The sequence below is a fragment of the Helianthus annuus genome, chromosome 13 (assembly GCF_002127325.2).
Source record: "Helianthus annuus cultivar XRQ/B chromosome 13, HanXRQr2.0-SUNRISE, whole genome shotgun sequence".
Classification (NCBI taxonomy): Eukaryota; Viridiplantae; Streptophyta; class Magnoliopsida; order Asterales; family Asteraceae; genus Helianthus; species Helianthus annuus.
This window is the reverse complement of record NC_035445.2, coordinates 171,514,664-171,534,148: the sequence shown is the minus strand read 5'-3', so window position 1 is coordinate 171,534,148 and position 19,485 is coordinate 171,514,664. Positions and strand designations below refer to the sequence as shown.

Genomic DNA, 19,485 nt, shown 5'->3' with positions numbered 1-19,485 from the left:
AATCTCTGCAACTGATTCAGGCCATGCTACTATCTTAGGGTTATCCACATGAACAGAAGGGGATACTTTTGAATAACAAGCATGAAACACCTAAAAGATTGTGAAAAAAACACACCCAATATCATCTAATTAGCATTTATAAATTTAGGTAAAACATATCTTGATCAATGCAATAAAAAGATTAAACCTTTATAATAAAAAGATAACAATTAACCTGTCTTGGAACAACATCTGTACGAGGATCACTGGGTAATTCACGAATAAATGAATGGTAGCATGCATACACCTGGACGATCGGCCCATGAAGGTGGCAAACGTGCATATTCATCCATACCGGGTTGCTCATCGTACGGCATTTCCATGACTTTAAGCAACCGTATCACTTCTTCAAAGTCGCCTTGTTAATCAGTGGATCGATCGAATGAGACGGATGTGCGGCAGCGCATTGACGCCGAATCGATTCGGATCTGAAAAACGATCCGGCAAAAATCAATGTCTGCGTAAAACGACGATGAATCGGACCAAAAATCGAAGCCTGATTTCATCGTCCGGCAGTTTGTTCTTCAGCAAGATCCGGCGATGAAACGACGATTCAGTCATCCGGCAGTTGTTCTTCGTCGAGATGGAGACGCCATAAAAAACTGGATTTGAAACTGATTGATGAAGAGAGAGACCAAATTTACTGGATTTGAAAATTGATTGGATTTTAAATAACGGAAAGAATTTAGGGTTCTTTATTGAATTATTTTGATTGTGTAATTACGGATATACCGTTATGTATTTAATTAAATAGAAAAAGTTAACCGAATAATTATCATCATGCCACTCACTTTAATCTCAAGATCATAAAAATCAAGGGCCTAGATCAGTTCACGCAGTTCATTCTTAGGATTTTGTTCACGTTTGAACCTAATCCTATATATACATATATGAGAGATAACTAACTAGAGCAACTGACATCACAAAGCTAACAAACTCTAGTGCTATATATTTTTTTCGGAGGGTGACTTTCTATGTACAGGACCTAGTGGTCACCGGGTTCTTGTCAAAGACAATCCCCCGTCAGCCCCGCCTCCGGTCGCTATGTTCTATCGAGCCCCGGCCGCCACGCAAACTGACCTTCGCCCGGAAACCATACTGCCCTCACACAAGAACCTCGCTGGGGTAACAGTTGGGTAAAACCGGGTTGCCCTCCGGATGGAACCATGCCTCGGTAGGAAACGATCCATCATTGGGACGTCCCGCACCTTTTGCTACAGCCAGGAGTCGAACCGGCGTCTCCAAGGAGAACACCAGCCCAACTAACCAACTGAGCTAGGGTAGGGGATAAACTCTAGTGCTATATAACTAACTATATAACCGACTATATATCTGCACTAATACCAACCACTAGAATGTTGGCGTTTCACATCCAATATACCTTCCACATCATTCCAACAACACATATATGAATTGCAGCCATGCTAAACCACAGGCCACAACAAACTAATGGCTTGGGCTATGGTTTGCAACAAGCCCATTACATAATACATGACTCTTAACATTTTTTTCCCAAATACACATTAATAGTTTAACACAACATAATAAACTAGTCCAAAGATTAGGCAAGATAAAAAAAATAAGACTTTATTATCTCTCAGGAGCATAGTCGTAGACAAGGATCATCTCATCAACTTCGTCACAAAAGCCAAGAAGAGAGGCTGCGTTGTGAGGCTTATAATCAATGCCCATTTCAAGTTCTGCAAAGAACTCTTGTTTTCCTTGGATACCTTTTCTACTAGTGATGCGTTTTATAGTAATTTGTTTCTTGGACGGTACACCCTTTTTCTTCCGTTCTGTTGCCAGCAAATTACTGTTTCCAAAATGATCTAGTTTAGCTTTGTACACCATACCATTTGCGTCTGAACCAATGTAAAATGATCTAGCAAAGTTCTTGGTAGCCGACCTTATATCATCAAGTCGAAACCTTGAGAGTACCATGGTTTCTCCCTGCAACATTGGTTGTTAAAAAAAATGAAATGTTGTACATGGTAAGGATGTTGGATTTAAAAGGCATGTACGCACGCATATGTGAAATATGGTTAAATCTAAAAACTGGTGAAAAAGTTGATGTTAAAAATGGAACTTTAAAACCCCCCCAAAAATAAACATTCAGCACTTTTATAAACTTGCATAGAAGAACCCACTGAGAAAACACATGATTAGATATGTAATTTTTATAGTGATCAAATTTTTTATTCTACCAATACACAAAATTCATGGTTTAAAGGTATGCAATACGATTTCATATACTCTGTGTACTTCTGTACATATGAAATCATGTTTAGGGGTTATTTATTCTAAACTAGAGTGAGAATGAGCGCAATAGTTTTTATAAGGGACCAATAACAAAAAGAATAATACTGTAACTTTTTTGAAATGTTCACTTACTTGTAAGTTCAATGCATTTTCAAATTCCGTGATGACGACTTTAATTGATGGACGCTTGGCTTGAGTTTCTGACAAACAACGATATGCAATATTTGAAAACGCTTCGAAAGAATCCTGATTGGGTCCTCTGTTGAGAGTAAATATGTGATCATTATCTTCTTCTTTTATTTTAGGATCAATCAGTTCCTTTAACGTTCCATCATGGTAGCGTCGCCTTGCAATGGCTGCAAGCCCCATTTCATTTTCGCCAACGTAAAGATCATCATAGGCAAAATTCCCAGACAAGACCTCAAATAAAACTACTCCGAATGAGTAAATATCTGATTTTGTTTTGTACTTGTGTGTAGACATATATTCCGGATCCATATAAAAGTTTGTGCCAGCAAGATTATTCGTATAGACAGTACTAGCTGGTTGCTTCAAACCGTGGAATGTGGAGAGCCCAAAGTCAGCAAGCTTTGCATTCAGATTTCTATCTAATAAAATGTTATCACTCTTTATATCTCGATGTATTATCCTTGGTTTTCCCTCCGTGTTGGTGTGAATGTAATCAATTCCACGTGCTATATCAAGGCAAATTTGCATTCTTTGTCCCCAAGTAAGATTAACGTTTTTAACATCGTTTCCCAAATAATCACCAAGGCTTCCCTTAAAAGCATACTCGTAAACAAGGATCATTTCACTAGCTTCACTAGAATAGCCGAGAAGAGAGACTATATTTGGATGCTTACAACTAGTAAGCAATTTTATTTCTGTTAAAAACCCTTGTTTACCTTGCTCGTCTGGTCTACTGTATATACGCTTTATAGCTACAGTTTTGTTTATCTTGCGAATTTCATCTTTATAGTTACCTTCCATTGATGACAAACTTTGAATATCTATAACATCAAGTTCTGCTTTGTACACTTTACCATAGGCACCACCCCCAACAACGTACTCATCTTTGAAATCCTCTGTGGCTTGCTTTATTTCACTTAATGGAATCTTCAACAAATCCATCTACAGAATTATGCATTAAGTGAGACAGGGAGTATAGGAGCTTGTAAATCCTTGTTTTAAGTTGATACAAAATATATTTTAATGGAGCGTCAAACTTTAAAAATTGAATTGAAGTTTATACCAAATATATACATATACATACATACACACACAGATGCGTTCTTGTCAGAGTCAATAGCATATTAAGAGCCACGACAACTGCAAAAGACATACATTTCGCACTAATGGAAAAATGTAAAACTGAAAAATAGCGTTTATTTAGGGTCCTAATAATCACACATGGTAAAATCTTATTCTCAGATGGTGTATACGGCCCGTATAGAATAAAATGAACTGACAAAGGTTGTGCCAGACGATATGGGACGCATAATACGTGCGTATACAAAACGTATACCTGTTGTGTACGGATCTATACGGGACATATAATACATGAAGGTTAATTGTATAATATTTACCGATCAGTGATTGTAATTGTTTACAGACAATATGGCCGAGTCATCAACGGCGGCCGAGTCATCAACGGCTGGAGCACGTAGAGCTCTACGAGGTCGGGGACGAGGACAGGAGGAGGTTCTAGACGATTTTACGAAGACGGCGCAATTTGTTTGTGCTATCTCCCGAGGTACTGCTGCCCACAGGTTTTTTGGGTAGATTACGCGAGATGGAGCTGGATACGCCCCAGACCATTGATATTGCATTTTTGACCGAGATTGGATCGATCGGTCGGGTCCGGGAGTTCATGCCAGCTACCTCCATGTGGGCCCGTTTATTTGAGGCCGCCCAAGAGCGGGCCAACAGGGAGATTACTTTAGAGTTTTTATGTATGTTTGCATTTACGGACCCCTGGGGTAAGGGTTTACAGCATTTGTTTGGATACCAACATGATTTCTTTTACTCTTTGCGGGGAGAGTCGTCGGTTGACGCTTGTTGATGCATGTTTGTGGACGCGACTCGACGCAACGTGGTTCGATCAAGGACTCGACTTTCCTCCGCCGTGTACAAGATCAAGATCGAGCCAAGAAGACATAAAGGCTGTGAACATGGACTTTGGGCTAAGCAGATCACATATCAAAGTCCTTGGGCTGGAAACACTTGGCGAAACAAGGCATTGGGCCTCAAGTCTGGGCCACAGCCCATAAGCCGGTGAAACAAAAGAAGAGGTCGACGAAACAAGGTGTTTCGTCGACCAATGATCCCTTTCGTCGATTGTGATTGTGTTTCACCAAGCTTATGATTCGCCAAGTCTGATTCGTCAAGTTTAATTCTGTTTGTGGTGCTGTGACTATAAATAGTTAGTCTCTGGATAAGAAACAGAGAGAACACAGAAAGAACAGAGAGCACACACACACGAGAGTTTGAGAGAGTTTATAGAATACATCTGTAAACATTGAGCTTGTAACCGAACCTTTCATACGTATTAATACAGAGGTGTTAATCGGTGAATATTGCGTGTCGTGTATTTGTGTGTTCTATCTCGGTTTGCCTTTCCGGTTGGATTCCGCACAACCGGGTTGGTTTGTATACAAGGATTAGGCGACTAGATCCTACTAGCCAGACCTACAAGTGGTATCAGAGCCATCGGAAAATCATTTTTGTAAATACCTTTGTGTTTTAAATTTATCTTAGTTTGTTGATTTTAGGGGGGGTAAATCCAAAATTTGAAAATCCAAAAACATCGAAAAATTTCAAAAACACAAAAACAATAGAAAAACAAAAATGAGTTTCCTGGCGAGTAAAAGAGAAAATGATAGTACATCAGTGGTCTATCCAAACCTCTTTAAATCTAAACTGAAAAACGATAAGCAGCTCTATATAAGATGTATCGGTAGGCTCACAATCATTTTAAAGTGTGCAGGGTGATATAAATCTTAAATCGACTGAAGACCAGGTGGGAACCATTCATTGGCATATGGTCTTAGTACCGAAATTTCGTTTGAGAGATTGCCGAAGTTCTGAGATATTCGGTCTTTATGCTGCTTATCATCTGGGTATCATGGTTGTATCTTTTACCGAAAAATAACGGGGACGCAAGTCTAGATCTTCCATGATACTATACATACGTGTATATACTGCATACGACCTCAATAAGTGATCAACAATCACATGTCCAAACAAATAAGTGATAAAATATCACATTTATCCGGGAGTCAAGTTCGTCTCTCTGCTGTACGAAAGTACTGACCTGTTCACGGACTTGCTCCTGTGCCCTCATGCATATGAAAATCAAGTTCCTCATCCATAAGTGATTCTATCACATAGGGCTTGTTTTTCAAATCAAAATAAGTGAGAATCTCACATGATATACGGTCAAACAGATGATAATCGGTATACTCACCGGTAAGATGAACTCTCGTGCATACCTTCATACGGGAATGTGTCGTGATGTGGATGAACACCGGTCGGTAAGTATTAATCATACCTTAACGTATCCCCTCGCCATGATTACATCTGATAAGTTGAGCTTATGTGGACAACAATACCGATAATCGTTATAGGATGCTTATCTTAATATTAACTAATTGAACAAAAAGAGCGTTTTGGCGTGACCGTACACTTATATGATTCTCTTACCCTCGAAACTCGCAAAAAGAATGTCTGTAAATATTTATTTATTGCTTTCAGTCTTTACATTTCAAATATTCAAAAATACCAAAAAGATTTTAGGTGTGTTTTAATATAAACTTTATAAAAGCCAAAAAGATTTTATTTCTATTTTATTTTCGACCGTGCGATGTTGGAGCTCGAGTCTTCGTTACCTAAAACCTGATTGAAAACCGGATTGACTAAATCTTCATAAACGGTCGAAATTTGCAAGTTTTGAAAGTTGAAATCTAAATTGACAAATTTGTTAAACTTTCAAACTGTCGGGCGGTGCTTGATTGAAACATGGTCATACGTGTGTCGTTTGTTTATACTAACTATACTCCAAGCAGTTGTTCTCATTACGCGTTTAGATTTCTTGCATGTGCAGATTCTAAAGGCAAGGAGAACATGGTCGATGACAAGCTTTGGAATGAAGACACGACGTGAAGGCACTCAAAAGATGAAGATGATCGAGTTGCCGCTGACCATCATCAACACCACAAGGATCTCAAGTTACAAAGATCAAGTCGTTCACGAGCATAACTCAAGGGGGAGCTTATGTTAAGGGGGAGTTTGTCAACACACTTCCTACATGAAACGGGTAGTTTGTTGATACACTTTCTGCTTTCAAGACGTAAAGACTTTGAAGATCCTCCGACATAGAAGACATGAAAGGCGAATCTCGCGAGTAGCGTCCAAGGGGGAGTTTGTTGATGCATGTTTGTGGACGCGACTCGACGCAACGTTGTTCGATCAAGGACTCGACTTTCCTCCGTCGTGTACAAGATCAAGATCGAGCCAAGAAGACATAAAGGCTGTAAACATGGACTTTGGGCTAAGCAGATCACATATCAAAGTCCTTGGGCTGGAAACACTTGGCGAAACAAGGCATTGGGCCTCAAGTCTGGGCCACAGCCCATAAGCCGACGAAACAAAAGAAGAGGTCGACGAAACAAGGTGTTTCGTCGACCAATGATCCCTTTCGTCGATTGTGATTGTGTTTCACCAAGCTTATGATTCGCCAAGTCTGGTTCGTCAAGTTTAATTCTGTTTCGTGGTGCTGTGACTATAAATAGTTAGTCTCTGGATGAGAAACAGAGAGAACACAGAAAGAACAGAGAGCACACACACACGAGAGTTTGAGAGAGTTTATAGAATACATCTGTAAACATTGAGCTTGTAACCGAACCTTTCATACGTATTAATACAGAGGTGTTAATCCGTGAATATTGCATGTCGTGTATTTGCGTGTTCTATCTCGGTTTGCCTTTCCGGTTGGATTCCGTACAACCTGGTTGGTTTGTATACAAGGATTAGGCGACTAGATCCTACTAGCCGGACCTACAACGCTCCCCCATTTTGTTGTTGCCTTGGGTCTGCACTCACAGGATGAGTCAGTATCACAGGCATTTTTGGATGCGCCGAGTACTCTTTTAAGTGTACCTCTAGCCACATTAGCTATGGCAGCTTCATCACCCGTCTAGCGAAGCACTGGTCGCGTCTCTGGTCCCCGCAGATGGCTCTGGATATGACTGTCTCGCACCAGGTTGATCCGGTAGGTAGGGCCACAACATACTCGATAAAGATTGCTCACGAGGTGTTACCGGACAAGGTCTGGGTGATTTGGTCGCTTGATGAGGGTCGTACCGAGTGGTACTCAAGGTAGCTACTACCGAGGGAAGCGGGCCAGGGAGGCGAGGGTGATGTTGAGGGTGAGGGTGACGGGGGTGAGGGAGGCAAGGGAGAGGGAGGTGGGGGAGGCGGGGTAGAGGTGGCAGCTCATGTTGCAGTCGACAGATCGCAGATGGGTGTGGAGGATGTACAGGTCGATCGCCCGTAGAAACGACGGAGCGTGAGACCACGTGTGATGCCTCCACCAGGGGTGGAGGAGAGACTGTCTCAGGTCAAGTCAGATGTAGCTACTGTACGGGTGGCATAGTTATCAATAGCGAATAGCGACAAATAGCGACATGGTATTTGGCTATTTGCAATGTTATGGTGTCTTATATATGTTCATTGTGTTTTACTGTAAAACATAATGCCTTAAATCAATATACAAGTGAAACAACATAGACAAAACACCATGGACTAAAACATCCGATCGACACGTAATTTTTTTCTCTATATTAGAGCATTCACATCCATTCCATCATATTTTTACCCTATATTACACTAAAAACACTATATTATCTCTCATTTTCAATTAAATAATATTTTTATACCTTTATCATTACATTTTCTCTCTCCTCTACTCACAACCACTTTCAAAATATATTAAAAAATTATAGGGGGTGAACAGTGTCCCCTCAAATATACAGATGAACAGTAACATTTTCTCTCTACTCCACTCACAACCACTTTGTATACTCTTTATATTATAAAAACTCCACTCATATATTTTGGTGAATGCTCTTGGTATAACAATATGGTACTCATATTAAAGATAAAAAACATTCGTTATTATGTTTGTTTTAAAAAAAAAGTTACGTATAAAAAATTATTGACGTTTAAAAAAGACGGGGGAACTTTCATGTGCATTGCATGTGAGTTTCTGAACTTAAAAATGTTAAATTTACCTTTATACCCTTAATATAGAAAATTATTTGTTTTAATAAACACTATTTACAATTTTACCATTATAATCTCAACCATTAGATTATAGATCAAAGGGTGTAGATTCTTTTCTACTCTACCCTATATATAGTGAAAGTTTTAAATACAAAAAGAGTCTTAATGTGTGACGGTGTGCGAATAATTATGTTATTATAACGTACGTATTTTAAATAGTGTGCATAATTATGTATTATAACGTGCTTATTTTAAAAATAAACTTGCCTAATTCACTTACGTACCCCGCATGTTAAGGGGCTATACCTTCCCTCATATATATTGTGGCAAACATCAGTAGCTTGTGAAGACATGTACTTAAAACTTTATTGTTTTCTTTGAAAAGAAACACAACATTAGTATTAATACATCACATTTATAACTAGTTCTTGACTATTCTTCAATTTAGTTCCTTCATTAATTATTTGTCCTTGTAACTTCTTCGTTTTTTTGAACGGCAAAGAATCTCACGTGTAAACACACCCTACTCAGGGCTATGTCCAAGGTCGACTCCTCAACCGCCATGAGACCATGCACCCTGATGCGGGAACCGGATGGAATCCGTAAACCTTTGACCCCTGTCTGGTTCGAACCGGGATTAAAGCCCCGATTCGTCCCTTCACCCAGATGTTTCTCGAAAATGGCCTAAGCGGGAATTGAACTTGCGTCTCCACTGGAGAGGACAGGCCTTTTAACTGCTGACCTTGTAACTTCTATATATTGTACATTCCTCTCCAGAGATTGATTCATTTAAATTTATAGAAGTTACAATGACAAATAATTAATGAAGGAACTAAATACATGTCTAGAACTTGTGATGTATTCATATAATGAGCAAATACTTCTTAAAATTGTGCAGTATGGAAAAGTGTTGAGATAAATGGTGTTCTTATTATTTTGGTTTAGTATTGTTCAGTAGGGAGAATTTCTAGTAATCATTTTCCCAAGCATTTATTCTGTTAATAAAATAACTAGTCTAATCATAAAACTTCACATTCGAGGAACTTCAACAAAAGTTTAGAAAATCAAATTTAGTTGCACTATGCTCAAAAAACTAAATTTATTTACCACAACCATCACATACTGATTAAAAAGAAAGTAATTACCATGTAGTTGACGGATGTTGTAGCTTCATCTATAGCTTTTGGGTGTTCCTTCAACACAAATTACCACAATGGAAAACGAATTCATAAACACAAGTAATAATGTAAACTGATGAAAGAACAAAAACATAAGTATATGCTTACAAGATTTGCATGCTTCCCATGAAGTTCCAACGCCTCCTCAAGTTCTTTGACAATCTGGTCCATACTTGGACGTTTCATAAGTTGTTGATTCAAGCATTTATCTGCTAAGTTTTTGAACCATTGAGACGATTCTTTGTCCATCCGTTTCCATAAATAAGAATCAATTTGTGCTTCCTGAATGACATCATTTGTAATCACTCGTTTCCTCCCCCAAAGGACTTCAAGCAATAACACACCAAAACAGTAAACATCATACTTGAGTGTCACATTGTCGGTGCCAAAGTAGCGAGAGTAGAGAAGACGGTGCCGCCAACCTTGAGGATTGTTTGTGGAAAGTTCAAAACCATATATTTTGGGTTCCCAATCATGATCTAAAAACACTTTAGAGCTATTAATGTCACAATGTATGATATCACAATGTATGTAATGCAGTGCACGTGCAACACCTAAACATATTTGAAGTCTTTGGGACCATGTGAGGTTTGGATCACTTATATGTTGGTCAAGAGTTCCGTGAAATGCTTGCCCGTAAATGATGATTGTTTCATTATTCTCATCACAACGTCCAAAAATAGAGATGATATTTTTATGTTTGAGGCTCTTAAGCATTGAAATCTCTGTATGTGACTCATCTTCGCTATACATATAATTTAACCTTCGTACGGTAAAATTCATCAAATTCCCATCCCACAAGAGTTGTCCTTTGTAGACCTTTCCTAATGTGCCTTTCGTAATGAGATTTTCATTAGAAAAGTTGTTGGTTGCAGATAATACCTCTTTAAATCTGAATCTCTATGTAAATAGAAGAGAAAAGAAATTAGGGATAGATATGAATGAGAAGGTAATTATTACATTTTATAGTTTTGAAACAAAAAAATATATATTTAAATATTCGCCCATGTGGTTTAACCAGTTTAACCCTTTCAGTTCAAAAAGGAATCTTTTGACATATTAGACCCTGAGAATGTAATTTATTTACGCTTTTGGCCCCTAACACTAACCATGTTACTTTTTTTAGTTAAGACTAAGGGTATTACGGTCCTTTTATAGTTAAGCCTAAGTTATAAAGTTCTTTTAATATTTTTATTGTGTAACTACTTAATTTTTTATTTCTTTATTTCACGGTTATTATTAATCAAAATACGTTTTAAATATACAAATAAATACATATTTATTTAAAATTTTGTTTTTTTATAAATGTCGTTTTGAAAATCATTCCTTTTTTAAACTGATTGTTTTTAAAATCGTTCTTTTTTAAATCCTCATTTTTTTTATAAATTGAACAGTTCATTTTTTACCATTCTTTATAAAACCATATGTTTTTAAAACTTTCTTAAACAATTCATTTTTAAAAGTCGTTCATTTTTTAAACCGTTTATTTTTAAAGCGTTTCTTTTATAACAGTTTTTGTAAAGCGTCACTTTTTTTTAAAGTGTTATTTGAAGGACTAAACTATCTACACACCAAGTGTGTACATAGTCACCATTAAAAGGTGTTTTTTGTTCTTATATGCACACTCTGCAGTGTCGAACTGTGACCAAAACGTGGCGTTTTGGTCCGGTTAACCAGACAAAGACTGACGGGTGTCTGACGGGTCTGTTGTCCGGACCAAAACGCCGAGCTTTGGCCGCGTTTTGGTCCTGTCACCCAGACCGGGTGTCAGTCTTTTGTCTGGTTGACATGACCAAAACGCGGCCAAAGCTCGGCGTTTTGGTCCGGTCAACAAACCCGTCAGTCTTTGTCTGGTTAACCGGACCAAAATGTCGCGTTTTAGCCACAGTTCGACACTGCAGGGTGTGTATGTAAGGACAAAAAACATCTTTTTTTGGTGTGTAGATAGTGAAATGGGTGTGTAGATAGGTACACCCTATTTGAATCGTTTATCCTTGTTAAAATCCTCCTATTTTTGGGTTGTTTGTTTTTTCAAAATTTGTTTCTTTTTTAAACCTTTTGTTTACTAAAATCATTCGCTTTTTGAAACCATATATTTTTAATAAATGTCATTTTTAAAGTCGTACATTTTTAGAACCGTTTTTAAAGCGTTCCTTTTAGAATCGTTCTTTGTAAAACCTTCCTTTTATTTTTTAGGCGTTATCCGAATCGATTATCATTTTTTTAAATTTCCATATTTTGGACCATTCGTTTGTTCAAAATTCGTTCATTTTTAAACATTTTATTTATTAAAGCCATACGCTTTTTAAAACCTTATAGTTTTAACATATTTTTAGTACCTTTTGCTTTATTTTTATAAACGCCGTTTTTTTATCTTCGAAAAAAATTGGTCATTTGTTTATAATTGTTCTTTTTTAAATTTCTTTGGTTTAAAAATCTTTCATTTTTTGAAGTTTAATTTTGCTATCAGCAATAAATAAATTTAGAATACAAAGTTCATAAAATGATTGTTAAAAAAAAGAAAGGTAAAAATGAACAATTTTAAACGAATAAACGTTTTTCGGAGATTTAAAAAAACAACATTTATAAAAAAATGGTATTAAAAATTATGATAAAAATATAAGGTTTTAAAAAGTGAATGATTTTAGTATACAAAAGGTTTAAAAATGAACAAATCTTGAACAAAAAAACAGTTAAAAAATAGAAGATTTTAAAAAGGATAAACGATTCAAATAACGATTTAAAAATAAAAGTAACGCTTTACAAAAACGGTTCTAAAAGAAAAGCTTTCAATTAATACAACTAACAACTAACACAAAACAAATAAAAATGACATACAAGGAGCCTACTTATTAATACAAGTATCAACTAACTACTAACACAAAACATATGCTAATATATTAAATGAAATAATGACTTATGGTATGCTAAACATAGTACTTTTCAGGCTACATGGTATGGGGCGCTATTACCCAAGCCACCTCAGCAAAATCTCCATTAATAAAGCCCCTCCCACATACCATGAGTGTTATTAGGGGGTGCTATTGAATGCTAGTCATCTCAATAGCGAGCAATAACGAGATGTTTGTGTGTAAAGGGGTGCGCTATTAAAAGAGGTGGCTTTATCCGATACCCTCCAAGTTAACGGAGGACGCTATTGGTGAGGTGGAGCTGAAGTTACACAATCAAACCCTAAGGGCTCCATTCCTTTCCCTCTAGCCTCATGAACAAATATCTATGAACTAGTTATACATTATAACAACCTTATAACAACCGCATATTTAATTATTTATAGGGTATGGCACATAATTTAGAGCTCGCTTAGTGTTGACAAAGGCACTTTGATCGATCATAATAAGCACACTGATGTTTTGTGGGAACTTCCACGACTCTTTCAATATTTTTATGAGCGAAAATCACACATCTGATCTAAGGGGAAGGTTCATTTGAGAAAAAAATTTAATTGAGAAAAAAAAAGAACAAAGGGTAATTTTGTAAAACATTAAATAGTTTTTTCACTTATCTCATTTATTATCATTCTTGACTAATTAATTAGTCATAAAGACTAGTATCCTCCAAACTAACTTTTTTTTGCCTACACACATCAGATGTTATCTTACATATTTCGAAATTCATCCTACACGTTGAAATTTATCCTACACAATTCGTAATTTATCCTACACAACTCGTAATTTATCATACACTTTAAATTATTTTATTCAATTTTTTTGAAAATATATATATTTTGAAGATAAGTTACAAAAAATTTAATGTAGTTAGCTATTAAAGAGGAAGACTACAAACTAATGACCTATGTAGATTTACCAATGTACCCTTATAGTAACATTAAATACATATATTAAATGAAGTAAGAGTGAATTTCAAGTTTTGTCCTTTATCTTTAGGCCACTTTGCAAGTTTTGTCCTTTATGTTTAAATTTGACGAGTTTTGTCCTTTATGTTTAAAAATCAAGCACGTTTTGTCCTTTATGCTTGATTTTTAAGGACAAAACGTGCTTGATTTTTTAAACATAAAGGAGAAAACGTGTTTGATTTTTAAACATAAAGGGTAAAACGTGCTTGATTTTAAACATAAAGGACAAAACTCGTCAAATTTAAACATAAAGGACAAAACTTGCAAAGTGGCCTAAAGATAAAGGACAAAACTTGAAATTCACTCATGAAGTAAAATAAAACGTTCTTATTGGTCGAAATTTCTTATTTTTTCTTTTTACAAAAAAAATTGTTATCGTTTGAACTCTCCATTATGATCTAAACCCTCTATTTATGCTAACAAAACTTGATGAATGTATCTATATCCTATTATGGCATAGTGGAGGGTTCAAACGAAAAAAAAAAATTTGTAAGAATAAAAAAGAAGAAATTTCAACCAATAAGAATCCTTTAATTTACTTCATTTAATTTTTGTAATTAATATTAGTGTAAGGGTATATTGGTAAACTTAGATAGATCATTAATTGGTATTCTTCCTTTTTAATAGCTAACTACATTAAATTTGTAACCTATTTTTAAAAAAATATATTTTTTTAAAAGGAGAATTAATTTAAATTATAGGATATATTACGAGTTGTGTAGGATGAATTACGAGCTGTGTAGGATTAATTTCAATATGTGTAGGATAGATTTCAAAACGTGTAGGATAAATTTTGATGTGTGTAGGCAAACATTTTAGTATGGATGATGATAGTCTTTATGACTAATTAATTAGTCAAAGATGATAATAAATGAGATAAGCTAAAAAATTATTTAGTGTTTTACAATTGTACCCTTTGTTCTTTTTCTTATCAATTTAATTTTCTTCTCAAATGAACCTCCCCTTATATAAACTTCTTTAAATATAATTAACAACTATTTAAACTAGGGGTGTGCACGGTTCGGTTCGGTTCGGTTATTAGCATTATCCGTAACCGTAACTGAAGTCATCGGTTAATCGGTTCGGTTAATTCGGTTAATTTGTCGGTTTTTGGTTCGGTTCGGTTAATTTTCGGTTAATAACCAATTCAAACAAGGGCTAGTTTTTTTGCTTAGAAATACATGTAATGAAGGTATAAGTACATGAAATAGATGTATAAATACATGAAATGAATATATAAATAAATGAAATGGAGGTATAAATGCATGAACAGATATTTAAATACATTAAATTGAGGTATAAATGCATGAACAGATGTTTAAATACATTAAATGGAGGTATAAATAAACGAAATGAAGGTATAAATAAATGAAATGAAGGCATAAATAAATGAAATAGATGTATTATTACATGAAATAAAAGTATAAAATATGAAATACATGAAATAGAGGTATAAAAACTAGAAATATATAAAGAAAATAAATAATTCGGTTCGGTTAATTTCGGTTAACCGATGGTAAAAAAAATATCCGTTAACCGACTTTCGGTTAATTCGGTTTCGGTTAATTTCGGTTCGGTTTTGTCGGTTTTCGGTTCGGTTTCGGTTAACGGTTCGGTTATTGCACACCCCTAATTTAAACCGCTTCCAATTCAAATTTCTATTAAATAAACTATTTAAGATCAATAAAAATTTATCCACCAACCCTTTTAAACTTCTTTAGCCAATTCCCAACTTCAACACTTTGACTTCGCAACTTATCAAGATTAACCCATCATTTTCCCCCTTGATCGATATTTTTTCCTCCTAGATCTTGAATTCCAAGTAACACTCGTAATTTAGTTAGAACTACTAATAAACCAGTTCTAATTCAAACTCTTATTAAGTAAACTATTTACAATAAACTCAAACTTATCAATCAACTCTTTATTTAGCTAATTCGCAACTTCAACCATTTAACTCTCGCAACTCATCAAGATTACCCCAGGGGCGGACCTACCCACAATTGTGAGCGGGCGACCACACCCCTTAAAAAAGTTAGTGTTAAATTTACGGTAAAATCTTGACCGTACCCCTTGTAAATTTTCACCCGCACCCCTTGGAAAATGTCAACCACCCCCCTTTAAAAAATCATATTTTTAATTTGTAAAAAGATTGTAATACACATTGATTTTTTTAAAAAATATAACCTAAACACTGATTTTTATAAAAATATAACCTCATTTATAAGTTTGTAACCCATTAAAATTGATTAAACAATTTAGCCCAAGTCCACTTAATCCAACCCAACAAAATTTGAGGTATAATAAAGTAACTCAACCCAAACCGACCCTTCCTGTTGTGTTTCTCCAGCTCTCTCTCGTCTGCGATATCATCCCCAGCGACGGCAACAACCAACAGCAGCCAGCCAAGCTCCAATTTCTCGCCGGAAAGCGCAAATATCCGGCCACTCAACTCACCAGAATCCAAACAATACAAGGTACCTTCGTTTTTTAATGTAATATTGTTGTTTCATGTTTTATTAGAAGAAACAGAGTTATAGAGATGATAAAAAGGTTTGAAATTTTATGTCTTTTAATGGGTTTTTTTTGTTCTAGATTTTAGTAGGGTGATTTTGTTGTTTAGATGATTTTTTGGTTGTTACAACTTACAAGACAAGTAATCAACGGGCTTGAAAGATAAAACCGAAAATTATGGAGCGATGAACTTATGGAGCGATTCATATGTTTAGTACTTTAGTGTTTTTTTATGAACTTAGGGGATCGATTTATATCTGATAGGAATCATGAGTAGGGAAGTTATGGCGTGATTTCTCAAGAGGAAAAGGGTTGAACCACTTTTTTTCGCCGGATTCTTCTAATTAAAGACCAAGGTTTGTTTTAGATAAGTTTTTTTCTTGTTTTATTTAATGATTAGGAGAAATAAAAGTAGGGAGGGTTTGAACTTTGATGGTTTTTTATTGTTATACTTTACTTACTTTTGATGGTTTTTTATATTATTTACTTGTTTTACTAGAAACTTTGTTTGTTAATGTGATAGAACGTTAGGAACTACGGTTTGATTGTTTGAAAATTTGAAATTGACCCAACTCGACCCGACCCGACCCGCTATGAAACTTTGATTGTTTATGTTTACTTGTTTACATGTCCCGACCCGCTATGAACTGAATTTTTTTATATAGCTAGGGGCTAAAATCTTTAAAAAAAAAAATCCGCACCCCGAGGAAAAATTCCTGGGTCCACCACTGGATTACCCCTGAGTTCCAAATTGAAATGGTCACTTGGAATACTAAACTAATGCACATGAATGATAAAATATATAATATTTAATTTGAAAATGAACAACGAAAGAGTACATATCATTTTCATACAAAAAGAACTGATGCATTCTCCTACAAAACCTAAGTGATATATGACATCTGGAGAAGGCCTATGATCTAACTATCTCATTAATTCATGTCAAGTATAATTAGGATGACTAGTAGAATGATATATAATTTCTCTTAATCAAAATGTGTGTTTAAGAAATGCATAACTAAGACCAGTTTTAACTGAGATATATAGCCTTTTGTGACTGCAGTTTTCTAGTTTGAGTAGGTTACAAACTGTCTATTATAATAAGGTAGCAAGAGTTGAAGGCATTAGTACCTGTATACCGTCTTTAAAATGTAGTGACCCCTTGTGTGCAGAAAGTAAAACTTTTATCTTCTCCTGCCAAAGCAAGTACTGTTTTATATATGGCTCGATTATATATGTGGATTCCATAATGACAAACACATTCACATAAGCATGTTCTCAATAACCAGTCACTCAAATGAGTCACCATCATCATCATCATCATCATACTCAGTAAATCCCACTAATAGCAAAGCTAAGGTAGGGTCTGAGGAGGGTAAGATGTAGACAGCCTTACCTCTACCACGTAGGAATAGAGAGGCTGCTTCCAGTGAGACCCTCGGCTTGATAGTAGTTTTGCATCAAGCCTTGGACGTAAGGCACATAACACTTAGCAATTGAGACAACTGCCGATTAGTGCATGTACCCCCTTGTCTTTCGGCTATCAGCGCGATGCATGATTAACCATCCCCCTCTTTTAACGTTATTTTCACGAAATTAGTAAAATAACGTTAAAATTAGTGCACTTTCACTTTTGCCCCCCGAGCGCCCACGCATATATACATTATAAGCGCATACCGCAAGCGGGGCGTTACTCAAATGAGTCACTAGAAGCTATTTAAAGTGATGGTGTCACTGAATTGAAAAGGGTTGTGAAATTTGAACTCTGAATTCTCCAAATAGTATGAACCCATTGAGATTAGAGTTTGTTTAAATAGCTCATAGCTTGAAGCTCGCTTAAAACTCATTCTAAATCGGCTAGTTTACAAACCAAGAAAGCTCGATTCGAGTTATTTTATTATTAATTTATTATATATATATAGTGAGAACCGTGAAAACGAAGGAGAAAACCAATCAAAATCATTTTTTTAATGCAAACCTCATTATAATTTTTATACAACATTATTAAAGAATTACTCTTTAAATAATTCATCTCTTCTCTCAAAATCACTCTTGATAACTTTTTTACACATGTGTAAAGTTTCTTTTTTTATGAATATACGTAAATTTAAACGTGTAAATTAAATTTCTAACATTGCATTCGAATAATAATGATAATCGTAAAAAGAAATTTTGAATTTGAATTGTTTTTGACCAAGTTCTCGTGGTTTTTTCATTCGTTCTCACGGTTCTCGCAATATTTAGTGTTCTCATTTAAACTCTCACATATATACACACACATATAGGAGAAGGATCCGTTAGTAACCACTCTTTATTGCGAGAACCGCGAGAACCAATGTCGACACAACCAAAAATACCTAAAAAATCTAAAAAACTCACAAATTTTTTTTAATATTTTTATAAAATTTCGCTACTTTTCGTCATAAAAAAAAATTGTTTTGATGACGAAAAGTAGCGAATTTTTTAGGTATTTTTTATTGTGTTCACGTTGGTTCTCGCGCAATAAAGGGTGGTTCCTAACGGACCTTCTCTTTCTCCTGTGTGTGTATATAGATGTCGGATTCCATGGAAATGAAATTAACCCTATCGTATTAATACAGATAATTAGATCAAACGAAGAATCGTTCTTTTGACTGAAAATTAACCAGGAAACTACCAAATCATATATTTGTCAGAAACTATGTAGAGGCACGCGAGTGTGTCAAAAGGGAACGGATTATTAGTTCCTGAAAATTAACCAGGAGATTACCTCGACTTCAAGACGTAAGTCCTGCTGAGATCGCTGTTCGAGATCGGCAATACGACGGAAACGCCTCTGGCGTTTTCTTAAGAGGGAGACCACGTCTCCCAACTTCCTCAGTTCCTCCTCCGCCGAATGATTTGCCGGAACATCAGATTCCATTTCTCAAGAGAACTTACAAACCCCCGCAAATTAAGCTACCAAATCCTTAAACCCCCCAAAATGGATCTTCGAAAACAAAAATGCACGAAGGAGAGAGAAATCCGGCCAGGTGGTTGACAGTTGGAACTCCGGAGCTGCGATGGAGGGTCTATTCAGTGATGTCCTCACTCAATTATTGTTTACTTTTGTTCTTTATTTTTTTATTACAAAGTGGGAGTAGTCGCAATCGAGTTTGTCTTTTTTAGATATATATTTATAGATGATAAAATGGTAATTATATTTTGAATTAGATGCGAAATCATAACTTTAAACTAATAGCAAAATCATAATTTTGAGCTAAGAGGGAAAACATAATTTTATTTTGAACTGTGGGTAAAAACGTAATTTTGAGCTAAGGGCATAATCGTAATTTTAAGCTAGAGGAAAAACAACATTTT

At 35.6% G+C, this 19,485-nt stretch overlaps 1 protein-coding gene across 1 annotated transcript; it reads right to left on the bottom strand.

The window, feature by feature from the left end:
- Nucleotides 1–1,368: 1,368 nt before the first annotated feature.
- LOC110900359 (G-type lectin S-receptor-like serine/threonine-protein kinase LECRK1) lies at nt 1,369–19,223 on the bottom strand. Its single transcript, XM_022147238.2, has 6 exons — nt 18,896–19,223; nt 17,278–17,340; nt 9,867–10,658; nt 9,726–9,773; nt 2,431–3,429; nt 1,369–1,989 (listed from the first exon to the last, which is right to left on the bottom strand). The coding sequence occupies exons 1-6, from the start codon at nt 19,046–19,048 to the stop codon at nt 1,630–1,632; spliced, it is 2,415 nt and encodes an 804-aa protein (XP_022002930.1). The 5' UTR covers nt 19,049–19,223; the 3' UTR covers nt 1,369–1,629.
- Between the last annotated feature and the right edge of the window lie 262 nt (nt 19,224–19,485).